The sequence below is a fragment of the Pipistrellus kuhlii genome, unplaced genomic scaffold (assembly GCF_014108245.1).
Source record: "Pipistrellus kuhlii isolate mPipKuh1 unplaced genomic scaffold, mPipKuh1.p scaffold_m20_p_20, whole genome shotgun sequence".
In the NCBI taxonomy this organism is placed as follows: Eukaryota; Metazoa; Chordata; class Mammalia; order Chiroptera; family Vespertilionidae; genus Pipistrellus; species Pipistrellus kuhlii.
Window position 1 is genome coordinate 17,917,514 of NW_023425516.1, and position 15,765 is coordinate 17,933,278.

Here is a 15,765-nt window from a genome sequence, read left to right on the forward strand (position 1 = left end):
CCCTCGGGGGCGGTCTGGGGGGGCTCTCCCTCAGGGGCGGTCTGGGGGGCTCTCCTCGGGGGCGGTCTGGGGGGGTCTCTCCCTCGGGGACGGTATGGGCTCAGGGGCTCTCCCTCAGGGGCGGTCTGGGGGGGCTCTCCCTCGGGGGCGGTCTGGGGGGCTCTCCCTCGGGGGCGGTCTGGGGGGCTCTCCCTCGGGGGCGGTCTGGGGGGGCTCTCCCTCAGGGGCGGTCTGGGGGGGCTCTCCCTCGGGGGCGGTCTGGGGGGGGCTCTCCCTCGGGGGCGGTGTGTGGGGGGGCTCTCCCTCGGGGGCGGTCTGGGGGGCTCTCCCTCAGGGGCGGTCTGGGGGTGCTCTCCCTCAGGGGCGGTGTGTGGGGGGCTCTCCCTCGGGGGCGGTCTGGGGGGGCTTTCCCTCGGGGGCGGTCTGCCCTGGGCCCTGTCTGCTTTCCCATCCAATGGGAGGAGGCACCCGCCTCCCGGGACGCTGAGGTCAGTGAATAACGGGGCAGAACCCCCGGCTGCTCTGGCCCAAACCGGATCCGTTCCTGGAAGCCGGCCCGGCGGGCGGCATGCCAGGCCGCCATGATCCGGGGTCGCCCATCACCGGTCCCGGCAGCGTCCCTGCAGCCAGACAGCCTCCCCGGCTGGCTCACACCGAGCCTGCCCCGCCGCCCAGAGAGGAGAGGAGAGGAGCCGTGGTTCTATAAACAGCTCCCTGGCCGGTCACCATGGAAACCTCCCAGAGGGGTGGTCAGCCCACCTTGGGGACACTCCTCCCCGGCGGCCCTGGAAGGACCAGCTTTTCAGCAGTGGCTCCGGAGCCGTGGGGCGGGGAGGAGGGCGTACCTGGAAATCACGAGCTTGCCCCGGGGGCGGCGGTGCTGTTCGGGTTCGCCTGCGGAGGACACGGGAGGTCACGGGAGGTCACGCCAGGGGGTGCCAGGGGCTCGCTGCCCGCGGCCCACCCTCAGCATCACCGCCCGGCACGCACACTCACACATCTCACACTTCCTGTACACCTACTATGTGCGAGGTGCACACCTACTATGTGCGCGGTGCTGGGAAACATGAGCCCCGCAGACCAGGCCTGTTCTCAGGCAGCTCTACTCTAGGGGGAGGGGCTGGAGCTCACACACAGGCAAGATGCTGTCCACCCCCAGCAACACCCGGCAACGCCCGGCAACACGCTGGCCGCCAGGAGAGATGGCAGGGGGGCTGTTTCCCCGGTGGGAGGGGCCGATTCGGGGTGACGGGTGCGATGAAGAACCAGCGTGTGACCTTTGACCTGGGCCTGGCACACAGTTCCTAACACCCGCAACGTCCCGTATGCTAATGAGATGGCCGGGGGCCAGGGGCCCACAGAGCTCCAGGATGGGGGGCTGAGCCAGTGGACCAGGCAGATCAGGGGGCGCGACTCAGCACCACCCCCCACCTCCCCCCGACCTTAGTAATCACTGGCCTGTGACCCGGTCAGTCATGTACGTCATGAAGCTCCCCAGAATTCCTAGCTTCCGGCTGGGAGCGAGGTGCCCCCGAGGGGCCACGGGCAGTGCCTCCAGCTGCAGGTGGAGCTCCGGGCGTCGGTGCCAGGGCGGAGCCGAGCGCCAGCTGGTGCCCGGAGAACCGGAGGACTGGCTGCGGTCTGACCGCACTCCACAAGCCGCAGCTTGGAGCAGGGAGCCCGCCACGTGGAGGTCAGAGGCCGAATGGGAACAGCAGAGCCCAGGGTGGCAGGCGTTGGTGCCCGCCCGAGCCGCATTCAGCCTGTGAGCTCAGCTCTGCCGGCTCCTGTCCCCCTCTCTCTGGCTTCCCGGTGCCGCCTGGAGGACTGCACCGACGCCTCACTTAGGGCGCCTTTCCCTCCACTCCGCGCCCACCTCCAGGCTGAACATCCCGGCCCAAGTCACGTGCGCGGGGAGAGCTGGGGGGTGGGGGCCCAAGCGCAGGGCAGCTCCCCGAAAGCTGGGGGGGGGGGGGGCATGACACAGCACACGCCCCTCCTCCGTTCTGCTCCTCAGGGACACGCCCTGCAGCACCGGCCAGACTCCATGAAAACACGATCTGAGCGGATTCCAGGCCTTAAAGACGGGTTCCGGGGATGACTCAGCAGAGCACACACACACACACACACACACACCCTGCCCACAGAAGAGGCAAAAGCAGGGTGACTATCAGGCACAGCTAGCGGGACGCCAGGCCACAGGATTCAGTCCCGTGAGGTTCTAACCTGGAAATGTCCCTTCAGATTGGCTGGTGTCTTGTAGTCCCCTTTCAACACCTACAAAAGGGAAAACCCAGTCAGTCCATCACCTCCACATCCATGCACCTTCCCACCCGTCCGTCCATTAACGTACCTATCCATCCACCCATTAACTTACCCATCCCGCCACTCACCTATCCACCCACCCACCCGTCCACCCATTAACTTACCCATCCTGCCACTCACCTATCCACCCACCCACCCGTCCGTCCATTAACGTACCTATCCATCCACCCATTAACTTACCCATCCCGCCACTCACCTATCCACCCACCCACCCATCCACCCATTAACTTACCCATCCCGCCACTCACCTATCTACCCACCCACCCGTACACCCATTAACTTACCAATCCCGCCACTCACCTACCCATCCACCCACCCGTCCATCCACGTGGCCAGCATGGGGCGGCCTGGGCCTGTCCCTCACCACGTCCCCAGGGCTGTGACCAATCCCTGAGAGAGAGCTTCCAGGCTCCCAGAAAGACAATTTCACTAACACTGGGGTCCTTTCAACCACTGAGTGCTGTACCCCTGGATCCATTACAGAAACACACACAGCATACACATGTACACGCACACATACACATGCACACACACAAGGCTTTCAACAACGGAACTTAACTCAGTAGTTCCCCTCTAAAGACTAAACAACTCTCTGGTCCAGCCGGCGGGGCTCGGAGGTTGAACCAGGGGGTGATGGTTCGATTCCCGGTCAGGGCACAGGCCCGGGTTGTGGGCTCGATCCCAGCGTGGAGCCTGCAGGAGGCAGCTCCACGTTCTCTTTCATCATTGATGTTTCTATTCCTCTCTCCCTTCCTCCCTCTCTCTGAATCCAATAAAGGGGAAGTCAGAGCAGGGAAATAAAGTAAATCAGTGCACAGATGGGCCTGCAGGCTGGAGACGGCAGAGTGTGAGGCTGAGCTTCCTTGTGACCCAGGCAAACATGGAAATACAGCGGTCACATGACCCACTCGGCACACTCTGGAATCAAAGGGCTTATTGTTTTCTCAGACAGCTGGGGCCTGCACCCTTACCACAGACCACGAGCACGCCTTCCCGTGTGCGTGAGAGCACGCCTCCACATGTGAGAGCACGCCTCCACGTGTGAGAGCACGCCTCCACATGTGAGAGCACGCCTCCATGTGTGAGAGCACGCCTCCACATGTGAGAGAGCATGCCTCCATGTGTGAGAGCACGTCTCCACATGTGAGAGCGCGCCTCCACGTGTGTGAGAGCACGCCTCCACATGTGAGAGCACGCCTCCACATGTGAGAGCACACCTCCATATGTGTGAGCACGCCTCCACATGTGAGAGCACGCCTCCACATGTGAGAGCACGCCTCCATGTGTGAGAGCACGCCCACTCACCCGGTGCGTGTTGTTGACGACGATGGGGTCCGGGTTGCCGTAGTTGGGAGGGTTCGCGTAGGGGTCATAGCCGAGCCGGGCCAGCATGGGGGCGATCTGGGCCATGTCCCGCACCACGTCCCCGGGGATGTGCCCCGTCCACTTGGACAGCGCCTCCAGGTTCACGGGCTTGATGACCTGGTCCGTGGACCGCTCGATCCTGCGGAGAGACGGCAGGCTCAGGGGGCGGGCGGACCCGGGGGCTCCCGGGGGGGGCCCTGCCCAGTCACTCTGGGGCAGTGGGGAGACTGTGAAACCGCGACGGGGCACGGCCCGGTCACGCCGTGTGTGTGTGTGTGTGTGTGTGTGTGTTGGGGGAGGGAAGGGGGTAGAGGGGTACAGCACACGAGGGGAGGGAGGCGGCCCAGGCAGAGAGCACTGGGGCCTCACTTCTGCTTCCCTGACGCCTGGACGCCGTAAGGGGCCGCTCACTTGGACAGCGAGACGCCGCCGGGCTTGCCGATGAGGTCCTCGTGGTGCAGCACCGCGTCGCTCCAGGCGATGCCCAGGAAGTCCAGGATGAGCTGCAGGGAGCGCCGCGGGTGCAGCACCAGCTGCTCGTAGTAGACGGGCAGGCACTTGTCGCGGCCCACCTCCAGGCACTGCGCGTACATCACCTCGATGGCCTTGTTCCACTTGCTCAGGCAGTCGCGGTAGCTGCTGAGGTCGAAGCCGGCGATGGTGACCTTGCGCGTGATCATGGAGTGCACCGAGGCGCGGCCGTCCCGCACCATCAGCAGGAACTTGGAGTTGGGGAAGAGGCGCGACAGGTAGACGGAGGACTTGAGCGTGAAGGGGTCCTTGTTGCAGAGCACGCGGGCCGGCTCGCCGTGCTTGGCGATCACCTCCAGGATGAAGGCCTGCATGGCCGCGTCCAGCACCTCGTCCGTCACGCCCGCCTCGTCCAGCCGCTGCTTCTCGCGGCCGGACTTGGCCCAGGCCTGGCGCATGGCCAGCACGCGGGGGATGACGCGGGTCTCCTCGCCGCAGCGCACCTCGGGGTGGGCGTCCAGCATGGCGCGCATCAGCGTGGTGCCGCTGCGGGGCACGCCGCCCACGAAGATGAGCGGCATGGCCTTGCCGTAGCGGTACTCGGCGCGGTCCGGGCCCACCACCGCCAGGTCCTCCTGCTCCGGCCGCATGGCGGGCCAGCGCCTCCCCGGGCCCCTCAGCGCCGCCCGGCACTCCAGCACCTGCTGGCCCAGCTGGAAGGCCAGCAGCAGGGCCAGCGCGCAGCAGGCCGCCAGCAGCGCCCTCCGCACCGACAGGCGCATGCTGGGCCGGGGCCGCGGGGCCTGCGTGGGTGACGGCTCAGCCAGGCGCCGGCCGGGCTCACATCTGGGGAGAGAGGGACACCGTGGTCAGCGAGGCCTGCGGGCCTCTGCCGTGCAGACCCCGCGGCGGCCAGCGGGACCGAGCCGCCCTCCTCCCCGGTTTAGGCAGCCGCCGCCCACAGGACAGCCGCAGACTCGGATGCCGGGCACTCAGCCGGCCTCTGTCCACACCAGCCCTCCTCCGCCTCGCCCCTGCTGTGTTCCCGAGAAGCAAAGTCGGGGCTTGCGGTCTCTGGGCATTCAGGGAGTCAGGCGGGCTTGAGTTCAAATCTCAGCTCTGCCACTTCCTGGGTGGCTGTGTGAGCTTGGGCAACGGGATCTACTACTCTGAGCTTCGTCTGTAAAAAATGGGTCTAAGAGTGTTAATATCAAAGATTAATCATGAACACGGAACAACCTCCAAAGACAGAAGAATGTGCCTGGCACACGGGAAGCACTGAGCAGTTTCTATCCTAACAACTGGTTATCCATTGATTCTAACATTTAATGAGCAACTACTATGTGCCAGGAATTCCAGGAATTGGGTGATGGAGCTCAGAGGCACAGCCTCAGTCCCAGGTCCACACACATCACAGACCCACACCTGGGAGGGGTGATGGGTTCTACTGAGCAGGGGAGGGCAGGCTTCCTGCAGGAGGAGGCAGCCCTCGGCGGAGTTCTGGAGAAGCCTGGACAGCCAGGCAGGAAAGAGGGAAGGGTGTTCCTGGCAAAGGGAACAGCCAGTGCAAAGTCACAGGCAGGAAGGAGCCCGCATGCCTGGGAGCTGCCGGCAGCCTGGGAAGCGGGGCGGGCGTGGAGGAAGGGGCCGGGGAGACGCATTCCCCTTTGAACATGAGGTCCAGCCTAGACCACACGGGACCTGGCCTGCCCCTGGACCAGCCCCGGCCGCTCCGGGCGGGTCAAGGCTGATGAAAGGCCGAGGCGTTTCCTGCCACGTGCCTCCGGGAGAGTCACTTCCTCCATCTCGGCCGCAGCTTCCTCCGCTGCACAGGGCTGGGGCCTCTGGCCTCCGAGGAGCTGGGAGGACCTAGAAGCGGCTGACACAGCAAAGGGGAGCCTCCTCCGGGGCCACTGGGCTGAGCTGCAGGAAGGAGCTGGGGAACCCCTCCAGAAACGTGCTGCTGACAATGCCGGGGTCCACGGGAGCCCTGCACTCAGGAGCTGGCTACTCTGGGGGGTGGCGGGGAGGCGGGGCGGGACAGAAAGCCACTCAGAAGTCCGCCCGGGCCTCAGCCTCCTCAGTGCTCACGGCCATGCTGGTGACACAGACTAGACAGGAGTCTGGAAGGCTGCCATGATTGTTGTTTCAGCGTCAGTACCCCTGGGGAGCTGTCAGTCACATGCTAGCCTGCATTAGCATAACCACCCTTCCTTCCTGACACTCAGTAACCGGAGTGAGAGAACGAGCTCTCAGGAAACAGATGGCAGGTGGGGGTTGGGGGGGGGGAGAGAGAAAAGGGGAAATCTGGGGAAGTGAGTGTGCAAGGCCCTGTGCGCGTGCATGTGTGTGCACAGCAGTCCGCCTCTGGGGGGGGGGGGGGTTGATGTGCCAAGATCCCTCAGCAGATACCGAAACCGCGGATATACCCCGTTTCTCCGTAGTACCGACCTGTGATGGCGTCTGGGCGCCGTATGCGCTTTGGGCCGTTAAGTAAAACAGGGGTCCCCTGGACACAGACCGTGGCGCCGTGACGGTCACTCTCTGATAACCAAACGGCTGCTGACGGGGAGGGGGCGTGCCCAGCGTGCAGATGCTGGGCAAACACGTGATTCACACCCGCTACACCCGCTACTCAGTGCAGCCACAGGTAAACATTTATCATTGTTTCTTTCTGGAACTTTCCATTTCATATATTCAGACCTCAGTTGACTGCACGTAAATGAAACCACGGGAGGTAAAACGGGGGGGGGGGGGGGGGGCAGGATTCCTGTCCTTTCCAGATTGTTTGGGGTTAGAAGTGATATGGATGGTAAAGGCCGGTGGGGGGAGGGGGGACAGAGAGAAAGAGAGAAATGCCAGCCACTCGCCCGCTTTGTTTAATACCCGATCTACAACGGCACCGAAACACACCACCCTCACTGAGCAGGCGCAGCCTCAGGGGTGGGAATGCTGACCCCCCCCCCCCCCCCCCGGCTCAGCCAGCGGCAACCTGCCCCAGGGCCAGGGGCGGGGGGCAGAGGAGCAGGCGCCAGGCCCCAGAGAGAGGCCACCTCTGCAACACGAGCAAACAGCTCGACACAGGCGGCGCAGACGGGAGCAGAGGACAGCAAAGACCTGGAGGGGGGCTTGGGAAGCAAAAGCGGGGTGACTTGCCAGCCAGCCCCCCACAAAGCACAGGCAGCTTCCTGGGCGCCCAGGGCCACTCCAGGAGGGACCAGCGGACGCAGCCCAGGAACCAGGCCTGACCCCACCCCACCAGACTCCATCATGGGAGTGTCCTGGCCTCCTGGCAGCGAGGAGGGTGGGGAAGAGCTACAGCTCGGGGTTCAAATCCTGCTTCTGCCCCTCGCCATTTGGTGACCGGACAAGGGACTTCATTCTGAACTCGTTTCCTCCCCCCAAATAAGAGATGATGACAGGCTTCCCGGGAGCTGTTGTGAGGCAGGGAAGCGTGGGTGCGGGAGCAGACAGCAGCACCAGTGGGGGACCAAGGGACTCGGGCTTTGGGGCCTGGCCACCGCCCGGGGGCTTTGCTGAGCCCCCAAGAATGGAGGCTGGGGTGTGGGTGCTGTGCCTAGGACTGCCCCAAGAGGAGCTGGGGCTCGGGGACCAGGGGCTGCACCCACCTCTCGGGCACTCCCGTCCCAGACTGCAGCCTAGGGCGCGCTCACCAAGGCTGCCCGCCCGACCCTGGGAGATCAGTGATGCTGCATTAGGGCCGGGGCCATGGAGAGGGGGTGGGGGTTCCCCGAGGGCACCGACAGGGACGGGGAAGCACTCTGGGGGCGCTGCAGTGCAGGGGAGACCGTCTGGGCCCCGGATGTCACAGCGGGGCCTGGCCTTGCCTGGACCTCCAGGGATGACCTGGCTCAGTTCTCAGGCAGAGAGGTGCGAGCTGGGAATGTGAGCTGAGGCGCTGCTGCTTGCAGAGAGAGCCCTGGGTCTCTGCCAACCCATTTCACCAACAGGGCAACTGAGGCCCAGCAGGGCGATCACTTCAGAATCCCAGCTAAGCCTGAGTGTCACCTTCCCCCCTCCGGTCCCACTCCAGGAGGAGGGGTGGATAAGAAAGCAGCTCTGGAGCTGGATGACTCCCTGATCCCATAGACTGTCACCGCTCTGAGCCTCAGTTTTCCCCTTCTGTAAAATGGGCTGTTGGGAGGTTTCAATAGGAACAGCCAGTCCTCAGACATCGCAGCTGTTAGTTCATTTGTGCCAAGAGGGAAATAAGCTGGGGCAGGCTGTTCCTGCATTTCTGTCCTTCTTCCCTGTGCCCATCCCTCGCTTCTATACGGGGTTTTTTTTTCACCTTCAATATTGATTTTTTTTTATTATACAGGTGTTTTTTTTTTGAAACACCAGCCTCACGCGCACATCTGAGCCCAGATGGTGAAGGGCTCCCAGGTGTAACCACAGCAACCAGCCCCCGGCCTCCCCTCCACGCCACAGAACACACAGGCCGCCCTGCCGGCCCATAATGGGAGGCCTGCCTCTTGGAACAAACACAACAATTAAGGAGAAGGTGCTTGAGGCGTTCCAGGAGGAGGGGAGGGGCGGAGGGCGGCGGGACAGCTCGGCCCAGCTGCTCTCAGAAGCCCTTGAAACGCCTGGAGCCGGGGAGGAGGAGGCCGGGCGGGCGGGCAGCCTGCAGCTGAAGGGCCCCTTCAGGGCTGAGGGCCGGGCTGAGCCTCGGCCAGGCAACCAGGGCCACCTGTCTGAAGTGGAGCACCACCCACGCGTGGGCATTTGAACTTAAAGTCAAAGGAAAGAACATTGCAAGCTCAGCTCCGCAGGGTGGCCAGGCGCAGGTCTGGAATGGGAGGCAAAGCTGGCCCTCCCTCCCCGCCCCCCCCCCCCCCCCCCGCCTGTCGCTGTGTGGCCTAGGAGCCACAATGGGCTTTTACATGTATTTTAAGGGAGAGAAGCGAAGGGGGAGCAGGGAAAGGGGGGGAGGAGGGAAGAAAGAGAAGCGCAACAAAAACTCCACACGATGCACAAAACAGGACTTCCTCTCTGGACATGCATGGAAAAGGTCTTGGGCTCCGGGGCAGGGCACCCTGTCCCCCACACTGCTTTCTGAGGACAGCGCTGACTCGGAAGGCAAAGGAGAGGCCTGGGGAGGGGCGTCCAGGAGCCCCCGTTTTCTTACAGGAGAAAAGTAAGCATTCATTATGCGCCACTGCATACTCCACACCGGGCCGAGGGCTTTCCATGCCCTGGTTTTACCCTCACAACAGCCCCAGTGGGCGGCGAGGGCCCGGTGCTCTCATGTACCGATGGCCAAGGTCAGGTGCGTGCCGGCTGCGCAAGACGGCGAAAGAGCGAATGCCGAATCAACCAAACCCAGCGGCACCTGGAAACCACAGGCACCAAACGAAAGTCAGGAAACTGACGCAGATGCCGCAAGGTCGGGAGGATGCCCGCTCCCCATCACCTGGCGCTGTCGTACCGTCTCTCTACAGAGTAATAAGATGAGTAGTGTTTTTAAAAAGTATAGTAGGGACTCAAACCCCAGCCGCATGGGCTAATGACTTACCCACTCTGAGCCTCAGTCTCCTCATCTGTAAAACGGGGGTGACGACAACGCGCACATGGCCTGGGCCCTGGAAATGTGGCCGCTGCGGAGGAACTAGCCTCGGAGATGCGCTGAGAGACGTAAAAAAGTCAGCGCCTGCCACCGCGAGTGCTATTTACATGCTGGCTTTCATTTTCTAATTTCATCCTCGGCGGAAACGTGTTTCTTGACTTACAGTCACCCCAAGAGAGGGAGACGGGTGAGCGAGAAACATCCATCAGCTGCCTGCCGCTGTGCCCCAGCTGGGAGCGGAGCTGGCCACCTCTTGGTGCCCGGGACACCATCCCACCAGCTGAGCGCGGCCGGGGCTGTGGGAAGTTTGCAGATGGGGGTTTCCATTCCCACCTGAGAGGCGAGGGGATGGAGCTGAGAACGGAGTGGTCAGAAGCCTCACAGCCTTAAGGGGAGAAGCCCGTCCCACACCTGGCTCTGCCCCCCCCCCCACCCCAGCTCTGCCCCCGGCAATCGCCTTGGCACCTGTCACAGGGCTCATACATGGGTGCAGCTGGAGGGGGGAGGGGTTCTGCTCGCTTTCCCCACTGACCCTGGAAAGCTGGGGGAGTGAGAGGGGCTGTTCAATCTTCCCGATCCTTTCAGACCCACATTCATTCATTCATTCATTCATTCATTCCACACAAGTTTACTGCGCGACTACTATGTGCCAGGACACACCGAGAGCCGCCGACAAGGCTCCTGCCTCCTGGAGCTGACCTTCTAGTGGAGCAAACAGCAGCATGTGAGCCAGGAAGAGGCTGTGACAGGTGTTCAGAAGGAAATGTCCCCAGTGGGGGGGGGGGGGGGGGTCATGCCACAGGAGGTCACAGAACGAGGTGACATTTACACTGACACCCACGGATCTGGGCTCAAACGCCTCTGAACGTCTAACTCAGCAGAATCTCTCCAAGCTCAGCGGACGGGTTTGAGCACAGGCACCAGCGAAGGTGGCAGGTCCCTCCCTCAGAGTGGCCTGGGGGTGGGGGGAGGGGGCAGTGCATGTACCCGGAGCAGCTATCATCCTGCCAGCCCTCCCCTCGGGCACCAGCTCCCACATGCCATCGCCATGGCTACCACCCACCCCACGGAGCCCCGCTGACCCCTGACCTCACCATCCCAAGCCCCAGCTCGGGAAAAAAGTCATTGACTAAACATACACGCACGCACGCACGCACGCACGCAGGTACACCAAGTGGTCTGCCATCGAGGAAAGAGGCTTGTGTGCACCTGGCACTTAATTATGTTCGGCCTCTAACCACCACCTGGGTAGGCACTGTTATCAGTCATGTGACAAAGGGGAAACCAGCTCAGAGACAGGAAGTGAGAGTCCGAGGTCACACAGCCGGGAACTGCCTGAGCCTGTACTGGAACCCAGGTCTCTCTGATGCCAGAACCCAAGCTCTTAACCAGCCCCCAGCCCCTCCCCTCCCACTGCCAGGTGGGAAGCCGAGGTCACGCAGCTGCTGGGGGCAGGAACCAGCTCCAGCTCCGGCCCCATCCCAGCCTCGCCCCTGGCACCCGGCTCAGCCCTGGCTCTGGGCTTCCTGCTTGGGAACACGTGGGACCCCTCCTGCTAGTGAACAATGCAAACAGGAAGGGCCCCGGGTGACCTTTGGGGTGACCTTTGGGCCGGAGCTTCCTGCACCTGCCACACACACACACACACCACACACCACCCTGTCTCCATTCTCCCACCGAGAAGCTGCCAGAACGGGGAAGAGCACTGCGGGAGGAGTCCGCACACCTGGCTCGGAGTCCCGGGCCTGCCGATCACTAGGGCCCGCTCTCCCCACCTGCGGCAGGGGGTGCTCACAGCAGTAGCGGGGTTCCGTCAGGGGGCTGACACACAGCCCTCAGACCAGAGCTTCCTTATAACTGGTACTTCTTCCCTTAAGGTTTTCTCCACCAACAAGCGCATCGGCACCTTCTGAAATGACTCAAAGACCCGCCCCAAGCGTTCTGATTGGGATGTTATGGAATGGGGCCCAGGGACCTGCATCACCAAGTTCGGTCCCCCCCATTCAATACTGCGTAGCAGGGGTCTTCAAACTACGGCCCGCGGGCCACATGCGGCCCGCAGAGGAGTCTGATCCGGCCCGCCAGGTTTTTTGGGCAGTGAGCGCAGCCGAGGTGTTACAGTAGGAATTAGTAGTTCATATAGTCCGGCCCTCCATCTCTCTGAGGGACCGTGATCTGGCCCCCACTTTAAAAAGTTTGAGGACCCCTGGTAGGGCCTCGAGTTCAGCATTCAGGGGCTCCTGGCCGGGCCGAGGGTATGGGGTACGAGCTGGACGGGCCAGGTGCAATGGCCAGCTGTTGTGATCTGGTGCTGACCACTTCTCTCTGGGCCTCTCTCGCTCCTCTGCAGAAGGGGGGTGCAAACAGCACCCACCTGGCTGCTCCTGAGGCTGGCACAGCGCATGCGCTCAGTGACATTAGCAACGACTAGGGACTCTCATCTCTCAGGAGACGGGCTGCCGGTGAGGAGTGTCCCAACAGGCACAGGAGAGGCAGATGATCCACCGAGGGGTGGACGCCCGGATGGAGGACATGCGGGGGCTGTGGGAGCACCTTTGTGGGCAGGCCAGGTGGCCCAGGGCCATCCCCAACGGACAGACAGACAGACACCACTCCAGAACTGCGCCCAGCAACTGCCGACCTCCCCAAACACCGCGAGAGCGAGCTCCCCGCTGCCCAGGCCACAAATAGGAGACGCAGACGGGAGGCGGCTGCCCACGGGGTGCAGGGTGGCATCACACACACGCCTCACCAGCTCTTGGACTCCATGCCGTGAGCCCCCTTGGTGAAACCTACGGGTCCCTCCCCAAAATGTTCTAGAGGGTCCCAGACGATTATAAGGACACCAATTAGAGCAAAACCTGGCTAAGAACACGGGTAAAAAAATGGTGTATAGAGGAACCCATATGGCCCTTTATTAGAGCAATAAGTTGGAGGCTGAGGACTGCAATTTGCATGGATCTGTAGCAACTGAAATGTGATATCAAGATACATGTGGTTTCTCCCGGAGACCAGGCCCCGCTGCGCGAGCTGGCACCTACCGCGCTGCTGGGAGGAAGTTTTAATTGAGCCAATAAAGATGTCACTTTCCCATCCCAATTCCTGGGCCCGGAGGGGTGGGGGAGGGGGGGGGAGGCCTGGGCTCCCGTTCCTACCCATTCCTGCCCACGTCCTCTCTCCACCACCAAGCACAAGGCAGCAGGGGCTGCACAAACAAGCAAGAGCTTGACGGCATATTCCGGAGTGTGACTTAGTGTTTGGATGTGATTTGAACACAGGAGACAACTATTAGGAAAGAAGCCAGGTGCCCGCCCATGCTGGCATCACGCGCCCGCACGTGACCTTGGATGTTGTCGGAAGTGAGTGGGAGGGCACCAGGGACCTCGGTGGGTGACTCTGGCCTCGGGGGGAAGCAGAGCTAGGCTGGGCATCGGGGTCACAGTCACCAGCGGCGGCGGGTGAGAGAAGGCTCAGGTAGGCGGCCAGGACCTGGTGTGCGGCCAGCCGGCCTGGGCGCGCGCCTGCCTCTGCTCCAGACCCCTCGCAGGGTCCTCTCTCCCTCTGGGCCTCGGTTGCCTCATCCATCAAATGGGGCCAGGAATTCTGACCAGCAAGGCTGCTGGGAGGACTGAGGTGGAGGCTGCACGGTGATGCGTGGCAGGGATTTCAGAAATACTGGTATGTGCCAGTTAGAAGTCAGCAATGGGGGCAAGAGCGCAGGGAAAGGAGGGAGACAGGGAACAGACTGTGCCTGGCCTGGAATGCCAAGTACGGAGCCTGGGGTTGCCTGGGGCATCGGGGAATTGTGAATGGCGGTCAGGCTGTGCAAGGCTCTGCGTCTCAGAACCTTAGGGTCTTCTCTCCTTGGCGAGCACCGATCTCACTTGCCCGCCTCAAAGACAGGCATCCTGAGGACATGAGAGGTGAGGTAAGTGGCCATGTGGCCCAATGGTTAAGGTATAGGAGGAAGGCTCGGGAGGGGCTACGGACCTGTCCACAGCTGCCTTTGCCAACGAGGACTGGCCATGAGACCTGGGGCCAGTTAACTCCAACAGCCTCAGTTTTCTCATCTGTAAAGTGGGGCTGAACTTAATTTTGACCACTCAGAGGGTTGCTGGGATAACTGTTAAGTGCTCCGGGCAGGGCCCAGCAGAAGGAGGATTTCAGTAAATGCCAGCTCTTAATTTAGCATCATCTCTCATTAGACATTCTATTTATTTAGCATCATCTCTAATTAGACATTCTGGTTAAATATTCATGGCACAACCTTCACAGACCTGGATCCATCTGTAAAAAAGGGTACATGAACCTGAGGGATACTGGGCTGAGATGTTGGTGATAAATTCGCTATCCAATCCCATCCCAGTAAATATTGATGTTGGAAAAATACTCCAGAAAGGTGCGCCCTAAAAGGCTAAGTTAGCTCATGTCTTTCTCCTCCCCTCCCTGACCTACAGGGCTATCCATCAGCGGTGTGATTAGAAATAAAGAAGAAATGAAATCAGGCGATTTCTAGGTTTCTTACATAATTCCAGGACCTTGAGAGCTGGGACACAGAGCCAGCCCTGGAATAAGCCTGGGAGCCTCAGAGAAAGCCTGGAGCCAAGGGTACGGGGCAAGGTCACGGGGCAGGCCTGGCTCCCCCTCTGCAGGCAGCAGGCCGGTGCCTCCCACCAAGAAGAGAGAGACCGGCCCCTTTAAGAGTCTGGCTCTGGAGTCAGGATGCGGATCCGAGCTGGGCCATGGCCATGTGGCCTCGGGCAAGACACTGACCCTCTGTGGGCATCCGTCCCCTCAGGTGTGAAACCAGAGTCCGCTTCTGCAGCCGCTGCAGATGGCTTTTGTCAAAATTAAGTTTAAGGTAATGCAGGTAAAGCGCTTACCACTGTGCCGTGCAAACAGCAGGCGCTGTAATCATCACCAGTATTGCTATTATTAGTATTTGAAATCTGGCTCTGTCTTGAAGAATCTCTTGCAGGCCATGGCATGCTAATCCAGGGGGCACAGAAGGGAAATTTAGTCTTGGGTACTAGGGAGCCACGGCACCTGCTTGAGCTGAAGCGGTATAGAATGCTCAAGCTGTACAGGCTGGCAGCCAGTGCCCATCTACAGGGACAGACCGTGCCAAGGTCCTCCGTCTCCACAGCCTCGACAGTCCTCCTCCTGCCCCTTCCGGCCTTGCCTGTTTTCCTTGGTGCCAGCTGGGCTGGTGAACTTCAGGCGATCAAGAAGCAGTGGGGCCGAAACCAGTTTGGCTCAGTGGATAGAGCAACGGCCTGAAGGGTCCCGGGTTCGATTCCGGCCAAGGGCATGTACCTTGGTTGCAGGCACATCCCCAGTGGGGGGTGTGCAGGAGGCAGCTGATCAATGTTTCTCTCTCATTGATGTTTCTAACTCTCTATCCCTCTCCCTTCCTCTCTGTAAAAACAAAACAAAACAAAACAAAACAAAACAAAAAATAGAGAAGGCTGATGTCTGTCTGGAGGAGAGCCTCCAATCCCATCCCCGTCCTTCATTTCTAAGAGGCACCCACTGCTGGTCCTTTGGGGAGGAGCACCCTCACCTGCCTTCCTAGGTTACAGCCGAGTACCCACCTGGATGAAGTCACATGGCGCTTCCCTCCCTCCCTCCCTCCCTCCTCCCCTCCACATGCTGGCACATCACACCGGGGGTTCTCAATCGGAGCAGATTTGCCCCTTTGGGGACAACTGGCAATGTCTGGACTCGGATTTGGGGTCATCTAACAGGTGGCGGCCAGGGGTACTGCCCAGCGTCCTGCGATGCCCAGGTCAGGCCCACCACAAAGGGCCATTTGGCCCAAAATGCCGCTCGTGCCAAAGCTGAGGCCCCAGCTCACGCGGAGCCTTCCGAAACTGGCACGGCTCCCCCCAAAGAGGTCATGGAGATCTTTCCATTCCAGTGTATTTGCTCCGACATCAGTAAACACTGCTGAGCGCCTGTGTGCCAGATCCTGTCCCAGCACGGGCCACGTCAGTTAACGAGACACACACACA

At 61.4% G+C, this 15,765-nt stretch overlaps 1 protein-coding gene across 7 annotated transcripts in view; it reads right to left on the reverse strand.

Moving 5' to 3' along the window:
- The window catches only part of TPST2 (tyrosylprotein sulfotransferase 2), a 40,364-nt gene that overhangs the window by 9,256 nt on the left and 15,343 nt on the right, over positions 1 to 15,765 (reverse strand). For 2 of the 7 annotated variants that reach the window (XM_036449804.2, XM_036449805.2), the window contains exons 2-5: positions 4,102 to 5,007; positions 3,631 to 3,829; positions 2,227 to 2,277; positions 846 to 894 (exon numbers count right to left, since the gene is read on the reverse strand). In XM_036449804.2, coding sequence (XP_036305697.1) covers positions 853 to 894; positions 2,227 to 2,277; positions 3,631 to 3,829; positions 4,102 to 4,943 — 1,134 coding nt within the window. In that variant the 5' untranslated portion in view covers positions 4,944 to 5,007 and the 3' untranslated portion in view covers positions 846 to 852. Of the gene's footprint in view, positions 1 to 759; positions 895 to 2,226; positions 2,278 to 3,630; positions 3,830 to 4,101; positions 5,008 to 15,765 lie in introns of all 7 variants that reach the window. The other 5 variants (XM_045585659.1, XM_045585658.1, XR_006742383.1 and 2 more) reach the window with 4 other exon arrangements.